The sequence below is a fragment of the Natrix helvetica genome (genome assembly GCF_964273705.1).
Source record: "Natrix helvetica genome assembly, chromosome: 5".
Lineage (NCBI taxonomy): Eukaryota > Metazoa > Chordata > Lepidosauria > Squamata > Natricidae > Natrix > Natrix helvetica.
The window spans coordinates 43307733-43322338 of record NC_138551.1 but is presented as its reverse complement, the minus strand read 5'-3'; the positions used below and the strand labels follow the sequence as shown (position 1 = coordinate 43322338).

The following is a 14606-nucleotide window of genomic DNA, read 5'->3' as shown; positions in this document are numbered from 1 at the left end:
CTTACCATTTTCTTCCCTATTTCAATTTGTGTTCCTAATTTTGTGGTGCTGCTTTTGATAGGTTGGACTGTTTTATCCCTTTGTGTAAAGACAGATGCAAAACATGAGTTAAATAGTTCTGCTTTCTCCCTGTTGCTTGTCACCTTCTTGCCACTTTCTCCTAGCAATGGACCAATTGTTTCCTTAACTTTTTTCTTGTTTTTAACATGTTGGAAGAAGCTTTTTTTGTTAATTTTTACTTTTGTGGCAAGCCTTTCTTCATTGTGAGCCTTAGCTTTCCTCACTTCATCTTTACAGGCTCGGGCTATTTGCTGATATTCTGCCTTAGTTATGTCCCCCTCCTTCCACTTTTTATACTTACTTTTTTTGTCTTTCAGTTTGTCAGATAGTTGTTTATGCAGCCATGCTGGTTTCTTTTGGGAGCTGTTGTTTTTCTTCTTCATTGGTATTGTGTTAGACTGGGCTTTTCTAATCTCATTTTTCAAAATTTCCCAAGCTTCTTGAGTTGTTTTCCCCTCGAGGATTCTCATCCATGGAATTTTTCCCAAGCTCTCTCTAAGTTTATTGAAATTAGCTTTCTTAAAGTCCAAGACTCTAGTTTGACTTTGTTCTACTACTTGTGTTTGGATAATGTTGAATTCCAATATTGCATGGTCACTTGCCCCCAGGGTTCCTATGACTTCAACACCTTCTATCATTTCCTCTCTGTTAGTGAGAATTAAGTCCAGTATGGCTTCAGAATCATTTGATAGTCATACGATGACCTACCAAAGAACTAACCAATGGCATGCCAATAAAAGTAGCATTTTAGAAGATAGTATTGAAAGAAAGTAACTGCTGAGCCCAACTGGCTGCCTATCATACCTCTGGAGGAAGGATAAGAGTACCTGCCTATTTGCCATCTTGAATATAGGAGAAGTACTGATTAGTCAGCTCTTATGAATATATGGCCACAATACATTTGGACACCAACTGGGAAAAAGCGCCTAATCTTTAAGTTAGTCTGGAAAGGGCAAAAAAATAAATACTAATTTGTTTGGAAAGATGCTGTTTAGTTTAAGCAGAATGCAAAAATTATTCAGGCATCATTCCTATGACAACTATAGAATTGAAATTTTAAAATAAAAATATTTAATTACAAATATTATCAGCCATTTTATTTTATTTTTTTTAAAAAACTTGTAATGTAAATATTTGATTAAAAAAATGTTATGAGATAATACAAAAATAAAGTTGATGTTTGATTGTTCTGTATAGTTCAACATAGGTTGCTTTCAAGGCAGATAGATCTCTGAATTTCTTCCTTAGTTCTTAAGAGCTTTTCAATGTTGAACAATATGGTAAGGAAATATCTACAAAATAACCCTAAGGGGTAATGGGTTATTTAGTGAGCTATTGAAGTCAGATGAACTTTGTACCACCTTATTTATGTAGCAGAAATCACAACATTTTTAAAAAAATTCTATCTTGGCAGTTCTACCTTGGAAGAACTCCTAAAAGGGGAGCTCTAGCTCACTAATATATGAAAACATCTTTAGTATGTTACCTCAGATGTAAAAAGAAGAAAGATGTGCCTTGTACCTGCATATAGATGCATGGATGACGATGGCTGTTGTTCAGGAATAAGGTTAAAAAAAGGTACTGTGACTATAACATGCCAGAAATGGGTGGAATAAATGAAGGCAAACTTCTCATAGTTTATCCCAAATCTCAAGTTACTGTAAAAAGAGATGCACGTGAGAAATGTGCCCAAAAATCATGATACACGATGGACCAACCAAGTGCCAATCATGTAGAAAGGAGATAAAGATACAATGCAATAGATCAGGGGTGGGGTCCAGCAGGTGCTACTGCTGGTTTGCTCATGGCCATGCTGCACGCATTTGATGTGCGCTGTGAGCAGATGCGCAGTTCAATAAAAAATGTTCTGCGCATGTGCAGAAGCCAAAAACGAGATGGCGCTTCCTATGGCGCCACCGGAGAATCAGTTTGGGGGTATGGCAGGCCCAGGCCACCAAACCACTACCAAATCGGTCCGAACTGGTAAGAACCCACCACTGCCATAGATGTGATGCTCTTAGGAGGGGAAAACGTCTAGGTACTATATTTAATATCATCAAAATGTATACATGTAACTCTAAAGCCAAGGAAAATATAGTGGTAGCACAGTATAAAGATATAACAATAGACTCTTTGAAAATCAGTATATGTGAAATAATATTTTGCTACAAGAGGGAAAGAATGATATTGAAATTATTCTGAAGCAAGGCAGGTTGAAGAATTAAGATGTTGAAGATATGGCATAGGCCTCGAAATTTCCTTCTTGAAAATTGTGACATACTGTGTCATTGGAAGATTGTTGTGCACAACCTCAGAAGGATATGCTTACTCATTCTTTTTCTATCAAACCTATTCAATTGTTACAGTCTGGTCTTATGAGCTCAGATATCCTCAGATGGATGGAAGACCAGGGGGAAACAAAGCAGCAAGCAGGCTTTCCCAGATCCAAACGATGCAGAACCAACAACTGTTCCCACCATATTTGCCCTGAATCCGTCAGCTTCTGAACCAGAGCAAGAACCAATTCTATCCACCACTTAAGAATTCTGGTGTTTGAATAGATAGAAGCAAAAGGATCAGGCATGCAGCTCAGCTTGGAAAAGTATTCCAGAATAACCCGTTAAAGGATGTCAGACATGATTAAGGGCATTTATGCTCAGGTATGATCAGAGTTGCAGATATTTAATTATACTTGAATTCATTCGACCAGGGCTGTCTTTAAAAACTACACAGAAACTAGAATTAGTCTAGAATGCAGTGGCCTCTTTATTTCCTGGCACCAGATGTTGGAAACAAATAACACCATTCTGTGAGTCTGTACTATTTACCAATTGTACTTTGAGTAAATTTTAAAGTGCTTGTTTTGACCTACAAAGCTTTTTATAGCATGGCACCTGGCTACCTACAAGACCATCTAATCAAACAGGAAATGACCTGACCTACCAGATAATCTGGAGGGGGGGAGGGAAAATACCCGTGGTCTCAAACTTGAAAGAGATAAAACCAAAGTCAGAAAGTGCTGCTTTTCTAAAATTGTCTCTTTGGAGATCAGGTTGCCCACACTCATTGGTTTTCAGAAGTTATTAAAAACAGAATTACACCAAACCATTTTTTTATTCCTTTATATTCACTTTTACTTTTGGAATAAAAATTATGTTATATCACTTTTAATTTATGAGCATTTTTCTTCACATTGTAAAGGCTTTTTGCACACATTCATCTCAGTATATTTGCCTTGTACTGTGGACTCCCAAATGCTCTTCGAAAGATACAGACACAACTTCTGGAATATGAAAAGTGGAGACATAGATCTTTTGTGCAGTCAGTTTTCCACATGAATATTCAACTCTTCGTGGATATGCCTTCCATCTCATGTGGAAAGAACGCTCTGCAAATATTCTCTATAGGCAGTCTCTGACCAAGAGATTCTGTCTGGAGTGAGCATCATCATAGATAACCAGTCTTAGAAATGAAATTGAAAATACTGAAGTTGTCTTCATCTTCAACCAATTGGGTTCTTCTCCGTCTAAGATGATTGTTTAACTTGCTGGAGCCTGCACTATTGGACAAAACTGCTCATAATATGGAGAGCAAAGTCCTTAGCCAGGGGATTGAGTAATGAAACAGATCAAGAAGTCATCAGAATCAAAGAATATTTGTAACATATCTGGAGATAACCATACAGAGGCTACCATTAACCAAGGCTTGACAGTTGTACTAATTTGAGGACAAGGAACACCAAAAGGTACAGGTCAAAGCATTGACTTTAAGGAAGGCAGCAATATTTGAAGGAGTAGTAATGATATGATATGTGCTGAAGAACAGAAAAATTCTGACAGAATGAAAGTAATGCCATAGAAAGTTGCAAATCATGGGTTGATATGAAAAAAAACATGAAGGAAAATACCCAAAGAACTGTTTAGAACCAGGACCTTTAATGGCCAGTTCTAGGAAATAATAAATCTAATGGGACATTATGAGATCAATGAAAATTGAGGACAGGCATTCATCATAAGATGCACTGCAATAACTTTGATCTTGATCACTTTGAGATATAGGTGGGGATGGATCTAGAATGAGCCATCTGAGACGCTGGGAGAAAAAAGATTCAGAGAAGGCTTATTACTCCTTCTGAAACTGGGTTTTAGGGGCAGAAAATGGGATGGATGGTTCAGCTCAATGGTTCCTGAAACTGGAGTACTAGAAATGTAGCAGACCAGGTGAAAAAGGACTTATAGCTGCTGGAATCAGTATTGGGGAAACCACAATGCTCTTTTTGTGTCATAACTGAAATAAATAAGGCAGCCCTTTTAGAAAGCTTAGGTTGTTTATCAAGTCCGGATGGCAGCACAGCAGAGGGTTGTGGATTTTCTACCAGAGACAGAGAGCTTGAACATGAACTGAGAATAGAAAGAGCCCCTAGACAACCTCTGAGACATGGTAGGAGCTTTGAAGAAAGATAAAGGAGATAGAGTACTTTCAGAGTCTGCCACTCTAAACACTTGTTCCCGGAGAACAGCTCACAAATGGGACAAACAATCGCAGTGAGCCTGTTTAGTAATTGCTTTGCAGTGCTTATAAGAATTTACCATTTGATCTTCCCCAAGGCAGAATAGGCAAAAACTGTTCCCAGCTGAGAAGGAAATTCACATCCATAATGCTGGTGCTTATGAAAAGGAACCTTTAAGACTCTAAGCCTGAGACCAAAGGCTTTCTAAGAAAAAGGATAATAATGTCTTGCCCAAAATATCTTAAGGCCATGGGACGGGAGGAAGGAGGATGGAATCAAAAGAGAAATGAAAAGAAAGAAAAAATTCTAGGACAATTGTGAGCTAAAATATGATATCACTGCAGATAAAAAGAAGATGGTTTGGTGTGAGCTGCATGCAGTATATATGAAGGGCTGAACTCCTGACAAGAATAACGAAAGCTTTCAAAGACTCCAAATGTGCTTTGTGCAGGTGCATAACCCATATATTTCAAAGTCAACTTTCAGAGGAAAGACTGAAGTCTATTGGGTTCCTCTCATCGAGTGAGAAGAAAGCCATGTTCTTGCAGCCAGTTACGTTGTCTAGATTCCACTATATGTGGCTTCTTTTCCTGCAGCATTTTACAAGCCTACAATTTGAAAGCCATGGCAGTCAACTATGAAGGATGAACTCAATTAACAAGGTGACTAATCTTGTGAACAAACAAATGTAAAAATTATATGTAGTATTGGGTACCACTGAATAAACTTAAAGTTTAAAAACTGACTTAAACAGAGCAGTAATTGGGAGCTTTTTGTTTAATCCCTGAAAAATAGAAATTAACTTTTATGATGATAATTCCAATGATTTGCACTGAAATAATTCTTTGGTAATCCTTTTTCTAAAGGGCTGTCACCTTGTGGTCAGCAATAAATGCCTCAAATATGTTAACTATTGTCTCGTTTCACAAAATTGATTGTGGCACAAAGAAACATGTGGAATAATAAATTTATTAGTTGAAAAAGCTACAAGACTTTATTTTTGCTTCAAATCTAAAGTGGCTGACTTCTGAAACTAGTATTTTATTCATGTTTCTCAATTTTTTCTTAGTATTACTGAATATGTAGTTAATTTGCTAACAGGTAAAATACTGATTAATTTAGAAGACATCTATCAACTATTATCTCACAGTGCTAAATACTGATTTAGCAGAAAGTTCCATTGAATTTAAAGCAGATCATTCCAATATCTTAAAGATTAACACTGTATAATTCTAAGTATTGGAATTCTTTAATGATGGAAAACAGATTTTATTAAATAAATAAAAATTCACTCGGGAGACTCACTGAATTTGGGATACTTACTTAAAAAACAGGTTTGGATTCAGATAACATGACTGACCCAATAAAGTGAACAACATCAGTGAACATATTCTTTAAAGAAAAACAACAAAAAATTATAGAAGCTTAAAGAAGTCAAAGAAGATAAAAATTTACAACAGACATAAATAGAAGAAAAATACAATTGAAGTTAAGTCTACTTAAGTCTTTGAGTCTACTCTCAATTCCTTGTGATTTGTCTCATCTTCCTTCATCTTAGAAAACAGGATGTTGACACCTGTTGTGCAATGATAAGGGTCTGGTGTAGAGACAGAAAGGGAGACAGAGAGAGACAGAGAGAAAGGAAGAGAGACAGACAGAGAGAGAAAGAAAGAAAGAAAGAAATAAGGATACTTCCAGATAAAAACTGTTCTGATTAGCACAGAAATAACTTTTGGAATTATATATTTTAAAAAAGATAACTCCCAGCACAGAAGTGTAGAATGCTGTGCTGTAACTGCCACCTGGTTAGAAGTTGCAAGTCCCCTGAAAACCACCATGATTAAAAATACAAATATTAAACGTGTGCCAGTCCAGCCCACTTGATGTCCATAAACATCTCCATCTGGAAGCACCTTTAATGGAAAAAAGAAGCAATGAATAAAGCAATGCTGAAGGCAGACAAAACAGTAAAGCAATTGGTCATGACTAAGCAAGTAATTCATTTTTATTTATCTGATTAAAGAGGTTGAGCAACTCAGGTTGAAGAACAGGAGAGAAAAAACTTAACAGATCAAAAAGTAACAGGCAAGCTCACATATACTAGAATGGATAAATGGGAAGCAAATGTCTGCAAGCAAATGTAAACCTTTTTGAGGCTAATTACAGAAATGCATGCATGTAATTAGAGTTTAGCAAAAAATTAAATTCTGGACCATTTCCAGAGCAGTATTAAATATTAGATAAAAATATAGTATGGGGATTCTAAGAAAGAATGCAGCCTGAAATAGACCATAGGCTGACCATCAAAGGCTTCAAATCTTTTTAAGCAAGATTATATATTCTGGATTACTTAAACCCTCACTGTGAAAAATCCTAAAGATGCCAATTTAGTTTGAGTTAGTAACCCATCTGAAATTCATGGAGTAAAAATACTTTCTCCTCAGTTGAACTAGATATAAAATATTTTGCTTGCAGCTGACAACACTTTTTAAACTATTAATTAAATGGACTTTAGGTTGCTTTACCTCATTGTAATTCCACTGTTGTTATGTTATGTAGACACTCAAACCAAAAACTATGTTCATTCAGAAAAAAGAAAATATTGCCTTCTACAGTTGCATATTTTCTGAGTCATAGAATCAAAGAATTGAAAGAGGCTTTTGGGAGACTATTTGCAACATCAGGTTAAAACTTCCCTGACTGAAATTTGTTGATTCAAATACATCTACTGCTCTGTCAAGAGTAAGTAACACATATAAACTTAATGTTACTTTGAGAGATAAGGAACTCTGATACAGGTACAGCAACACCAAGAATGTACTGTCAATGAGTCCTAACATTAAATAAACTTACCTTACAATAGTATAAAAAGGTCAGTGAATTGCCTGAAATAAGATGACTAAGGTTAGCCATTTTCAAGGTCTTGCAGACAAGACCCTAAAATGCCTAAATTGTATTGTAAATGTCAGGATCTTTTAAAGAAACTATTTGCTTTCATATAGGTCTAACTAACATTTGTACTCAAAATATTTGTATCACAGAGTTCCAATATTAAGTGATGCAAATTTTGGTTTTAGTGCCATCTAATATATTTAGTAAATATTTCACAAAGGCTAGATGCCATTCTTGCTGTGTGTACAATATATTAAAATTTTTGCTTCACAGCATAGATATTATTTTGATGTCCTACTTACCTATTTGTGAGATGGCCTATATAATGATTTGTTTTTTGTAATTTTATATCTTAAATGTGAACCACTTTGATTTTATAAAAAATGAAAAGTGGTTTATAAATTGTATAATTAATTAATCATATAATTTACACATTTTATGAAAATTACTTTTACGCAAAGTATGGATTTTGAATAACACTTTTTAAAATGAAGATCGCTATTGCTAATTATTAATTTTTCCTCTATGAATTTTGTTTAAATTTTTAAAAGGTAGAGATTGCTGCTCTAGTGAATAGAGGGATGCCATAAACTAGGGAACAATTGCACAACCTATTTATTGTTAATTAAACCTGGGAGCACAAGAATGTATTAAAATGAGTCAATTAATTAAGCACAGCTTCTTCAATCACAGAAGATATAGTTAGACTTCCATTTTTTTAAAAAAAGCCAGTCCATTGATAATTGAGCTGAATGAACCAGAATATCCAACGTGGACAAAAAGGAAGGAAAATAGAAAATGGGGGCGGCACTGAGCACCAGCCCACTAGCAAATGAGTCACACCTGCTCCAATGACTTCTTCAATCTTCACGAAAGACACATCAATTTCCTTGGCAAATTCACGGACAGCTTCATTGGGGTCCTCATATGTAAAAGGGTCAATGTAGATCTTCATTCCAGGGGAGCCTTCTCATTTTAGTGAGATAAAAGAAGAGAAAAAAAAAGAATCATATTCATCTCTGGGAGAGGAGGGTAGAATAGCACCCTGAAACTAAACCCTTCTTCCTTCCCTGATTTTTTTTTTTAAACCAAGATCTCTTTCTGAGTTGGACAGATCATTATCCTTTCTGTTCCAGTCTTTTCTTATTTTCTACTATCCCTACAACATCTTTTCTTTTGCAGTCTCCCTGGAAATTCAGGACATATTAGTTATAATGGATCAGGATCAGGAAATAGATTACGGTATATCCAAAAACAGGTTCACATTTTTGCTTATCAAAGCCATACCAAGTCCATTAGCAAGAAAGTCAAAGAAAAAAAGTGTAGCTAGAAAACATTTATTAGCCCAGTGCCTTTTCTGTTTCCCTCTGATTGTGAGGGGTGGCTTTGCCATAGCAGTGAATGCAGGAAAGAAATAGAAGCAAACGAAGAAGGAAAATGAGTGAAAGGGGGAGGGAAGAGAAAAAGGGAGAGAAGAAAGAAAGAAATCACTTTGGAAAAGTAAGTTGCCTTGAGAAATTGAACACAAAACTAAAAAGGAAAGATAAAATACAATCAGTACCTAAGAACACCATCAGTGCACTCTTTTAAAAGTAGAGTTATAGAAAGGAAAAACGAGGACTGAAAAAAAGAGGATAAAATCATTTTTCAACAGTTTAATGTTCTAGAAAGCTTTCTAGTTGATTCAGATTGACGAGCTTGCCGCTTGGAGTTAAAGGTCTTCTTACAAGTCTTTTTTGTTCAATTCACAAGAGCAAAGCTGTGCAGCAAAGCTACTTTGCTAACTCTATAGGAAAAATGGCAGCAGATTTATGGCACTTCCCTTAATGCATAATTTAACCCATTTTTATTTACTCAGCACACCTTTTGATTATTTTGTGGCTGCTACTGACAGAATGTAGCAATTACAAACTGGAGAGCAACTACACAATAAAATACAATCTCCATAATAAACATTCTTCAGCTTTCTTTTACACTTCTCTAAATGATTCTCTTTGTAGCTGATAAAACTCTACCAGACATGACTGGCAGAATTGAGAGTGCTAATAGGACTTTGAAGGAAGGGTAGAATCCTTGTTATTTCACAAATCTTAAGGGAGATCTTACATTCAGAAATACAAATCATATTGGTAGAAGCACATACATTTTATAGTGAAACATATGAATCTAAGAACAAACACGTGTGAAGTACCACTAAGGGTGAAATCTTTTTTTCTTTTAATGGCTATGTGAAAAATCTAAAGTTTCTCACCCATTCCTGAACTATTTTCTAGACCACAAGAGTCTTCAGTTCCCTTTTCAAAATGCTAAAACAACTAAAACTCCCAAGATTTAGGTGATTGTTAACAGCTTCAAACATCAGGCTTCTACAAATGATTGGAAGCTTTCCAGTTTCCCTGGTACATGGTACATGCTGTAGGACAGGATGGCTCACATTCTTCAATCAAAGGACTACCCTTGGCCTATGAATATTGTTTGAATGCTATTTCAAGACCATACTTCAATAGATGTGGATGGGTGTGACTTATGTTTCATTTAAATATAATTCAACTATACTATATTAATTTCCCAGACCCACATAATTTTGATTTTTACCTTCCATCAGATTATTTTTTTTTAAAAAATGCCACTTTTAGAGGTTCTCAATCAAAAATATTCAGATATTCTGGTGACTCATTTACTATTAACATATATTTGATTTTCCTCCAGCTAAACATGCCTAGTCTGAACCATTAATGTCTAGATAATTCAGCCAATTTCTTCAGATGTTATTGTAGGAATAGACAACCAGTAATCTATATGCTACATATAATTCTTAACTGTCTATCTTTGGCAGCTGCCTGTAGGTAACTGAAAGGTGTCAGAAAGATAATAGGAAGAAGAGAATAAATTAGAAAGAAAAGAAGGGTCACCATACTACGGTAATGTTCAGTTTTGACCTTAATTATATAGATTGCATTACAGTTAATGCAGTGATCAAAATATACTAATTGATCAATTGCTTCATTACTAGATTAATTTTATAGTGCTAAATCTGATGTAGAGTATTCTGATATTTGAACAAACTATTAGGTACACATTGGTCCAAAGATGCATTCTTCCATTGCCAACACTGAAACTTGCCAGGAAGTCATTTCTGTTTTGACTGCTTCATCACATAGACTTTTACTGTCCAAAAATCCTTTTATAAGTGCAGCCAATTCTCTAGCAGAATTACAAAGGAATTTACAAGATGATAACCAAGTCTGGTTTACAGATTGTAACAGCCACACTAACATATAATTCAGGTGATCAATTTGAGTGCACAATGAGCTTGTAACATAGTACCAGCATACTCTCTGCAAGTGTAATGTGACTTCTAAATGCCCAGCTGTATAGAATAAAGGGCCAGGGAGAAGGTATGTGCACAACTGATAAATGGCTTTGAACTTGTTAAGAAAATTTGCCATAGTTTGGAACTACCCTAGGGGTAAAGGTGGGCTGACATAATTAGCACAGCATGAATGAAAGCTCAAAGATCAGAGGATGAAAAGCACATCCTGCTATGCAATTATATGCTACATGCAACAACTCTGGTACTAATGATAGAGAATAGACTGATGCATATTTCTAGCTGATAGCACAAGCTTTGTTCTTTTATCATGCTGAGAATTAGCAGCTTCTCCATTCTGCCAAAGGAAAACATTTTGGTACTTCAAAGATTGCTTACTTCTGTATCACCAACAGATGGTAATCAACAGAAAGATGCATTTGCTCAATTTTAGATTACTTTTTAAGGGCAATATTCTGTTATGGGTACTTTACAATAACTGATAACAAAACAATAACTGTCTATAATATTTTCCTTCTCTTCTATAAATATTCCTACTTGGGTTTGCAAAATGTTTTATTTCAGCAAATATTTAAACCATGAAAACATCTTAAATCTCTTTGGAACATGGAATCTGTACCTCTCAGTGTTCTTTTGTTTACCTTCTAGAAAATGAAAATGTAAGTGAGAATTTTGATCATAAATGTAAATTATGTGTTTGTTATTTTAATCTTTAAAGCATGTATTCATGTAATTTTTTCTGGAAATCATTGTAGCTTTTTAACTTGGCTTTTTCCATGCCATAATTCTGTGAATGAAAGGCTACATAATTTAAATTTTCTTTATTCTGATACAGTTAGCATGCAAATATATCAGAATGTAAAATATATAAATATGCTGTATGATGTAAAGATTATAACCTGACACAAAGATTGTCAATGAAAAAAGTTAGTAATTCTTATTATTCATCTTAATTTTAGCATCTTAAGCAATCTGATCAACCATTAGCCATAGAGAAGGGGTAATTTCTCTAACATTTTACTTCCAATAGATACTACATAAATTCATTTTTAAATTCAATTGTTCATAACACTACATTGTCAATATGTTGAGAACATTTCTAGATATTTAGGAAGTATTGATTTCATATATTAATTTAATGCATTATGAATCCCTTATTTCCATTAAAGTGTAGGGTATCTGAGCTTCTCAGAAAAAAAGCTTTTCATCCAGATCCTGACTGGGCCTAACTTTCCTAAACTTAAGAATGAAGTTTTGAGTAATAGCTGAAAACTTTCCAATATGAAGTTAATTATAAAATTATTGTGAAAATCTGTATCTATTCCTTACTGGCCACCCTATCTGTTAGATAGGGTAATGGAAAGGCACACACAGGCTAATGGTAACAACAGCTCTTTATTGTAACAGAACAAGTATGTACAATCCAGCGAAGGTTGAGTCTGACAGCAGCCCTTTTATAGGGAACTGTCAGACCTTTCGACCAATGAGATTAAACCTCTGTTCCTGCCAGACAGAGGACCTTGGTGGAAACCATTATAACTGAAGCTAGTATCTAACACCCCTCCCCTCTTAGATGGAATAATCCTACTGGTCACATAGTCACGCAGGTAGGCGGGCTTTTTGGTAGCTCTGCCGGACCTGCACAGTTCAGTTGGAGGGTATTCTTCAAACAGATCTGTTTGCTCCGCAGCTCCGCTTGGTAGAAACTCCTGGAACCTTTCACAGGCCGTGGCTGGAGCTTCTAGAGCCGGTTCGCTTGGAGCTCACTGCGGGCCTGCAACACAAGAAGCTAAGTATCCCAGTGACTTTGGGTTTGAGTTGGCTGTGGAAGAAGTGACTTTGTGCTCCTTTTGAGTAGGGCTTTGGCTAACTCATGCAGGAGTTACCTCTGGCTGCCTAAGAGTGGAGTTGGAGAGGTGGCCACGGAGTTGGTCAACATGCCTTCTCCAATTCCGAACGTCCTCGAGCTCTACGAGATAAGAGCGATGCCTATCACTGTGGCAGGAATCCACAGAGTTCCCCCGGCGTAGTTGTGGGCGTAAACTGAATTTTCTATGCTAAAGTTCCGAATTTTGCTTGTGGAGTTAGGGGGTGATACGGCAGAATAGTTTGGGTGTAGCCGGTCTAAGTGGGACCTTAGTTGGCAACCCATGAGAAGCTCGGAGGGGCTTCTCTCTTCTGTAGTGGCACTTGGCATGATGTGTTGAATTAGAAGATAATGGTCAACCCGTGTTTGCTAATCTCCTGGGCCCATCCTAGATAGGGCCTCTTTTGCAGATCTCACCATTCTCTCCACCTGACCATTGGAGGCCAGATGGAAAGGTGTGACCAGGGCATGCCTGATTCCCTGTGCTGCTAAGAAGGTCTCAAATTGCATGGCCATGAATTGGGGACTGCTGTCAGAGACCAGGATGTTGGGCAGGCTGTGCATGGAGAAAAGTCTCCACAGTACCTTGATGACCGCTTCTGCCATAGTGGAGGTCATCAGGACTACCTCTAGCCATTTAGAGTAGGCGTCCACAACTATGAGAAATGTCTGGCCATGAACTGGGTCAGCAAAATCAATGTGCACCCTAGACCACAGTGCTTGAGGTCGCTCCCACTCCTTACCAGGCGCCTCTGGGGGAGCTGGTCTGTACTCCTGGCACGGTGTGCAAGTAGCCACCCATTCTTTGATCTCCCTGTCCCTGTTAGGCCATGACACATAACTCCTGGCCAAATATTTCATCCTGACAATTCCAGGATGCCCTACGTGTAAAGCCTCTAATACTGCAATGTGCAGTTTGGGTGGAACAACGACCCGGTCTCCCCACAGCAAACAGCCATTAACAACAGACAATTCATTTCACTTACAATAGTACATTTTGAAATCAGACCCAACAGGCCCTTGGGCCACCCCCTCACATCCAGTTCAAAATTTGTTTGATGGTGGAGTCTTTGCAGAGTGGCGGGCAACGTCACTAGATGAGACAGGACCAGTCTCTAAACAGTCAATAAGCAGGACTGGCATCTCAGGGGTAGAGTCTGAAAGAAGTTCTGGAAACGGGCAGCGACTCAAAGCATCAGCATGCCCCAAAGTGGAGCCAGGTCGATGGATGAGATGGTAGGAGTAGGCAACTAGGAAAATGGTCCATCTGGTCATCTGCGGTGATAATGACACAGGAGTAGTTCAGTCCCCAGCCAGCAAGCCCAAAAGCGGTTTGTAGTCCGTAATTAGTTCAAAATCACGGCTGTAGAGGTACTCATAAAACCTTTTTACTCCGGCCACTGCAGCCAAAGCCTCACGGTCCAGCCGGCTGTAGTTCCACTCGGCAGCAGACAAGTAATAGGCTATGGGAGCCTCGGTTCCATTGGGCATGCATTGGCTGAGGAGGGCTCCGACGCCAAACGGGGAAGCGTCACAAGTCAACACCAGTGGCAGGGTCTGGCTGTACTGCACCAGGAACGTGTCTGCTGACAGAAGTCTTTTTACCACGGCAAATGCGGCAGCCTCAGCTCTGCCCCAGAACCACGTCATATTCTTTGCCAGGAGACGATGTAAGGGCTCAGCAATGGTGGCTTTCTGTTTAAGAAAGACGCTGTAGAAATTAAGGAGCCAGAGGAACGCCTGCAGCTCGGTTTGATTGCGAAGTATAAGGGCATCCTGGATTGCTTGAATTTTTTTAGTGAATCCCAGAGCCGTCGATTAGGTACCCTAAGAATTCAACCCTTGGCACGTTAATTTGGCATTTTTCTTTGAGACGGAGGCCTTTGTCTCGAATTCTGGTCAAAACAGTTCGCAAACATTTGAAACGTTGTGCCTCATTTGCAGCC

The 14606-nt window shown here is 37.5% G+C and overlaps 1 protein-coding gene across 4 annotated transcripts in view; it reads right to left on the bottom strand.

Annotated features, from left to right (window-relative positions):
• The window catches only part of EPHB1 (EPH receptor B1), a 402482-nt gene that overhangs the window by 51246 nt on the left and 336630 nt on the right, over positions 1–14606 (bottom strand). For all 4 annotated transcript variants that reach the window (XM_081956413.1, XM_081956414.1, XM_081956415.1 and 1 more), the window contains one exon: positions 8306–8428. In XM_081956413.1, coding sequence (XP_081812539.1) covers positions 8306–8428 — 123 coding nt within the window. The remainder of the gene's footprint in view (positions 1–8305; positions 8429–14606) is intronic.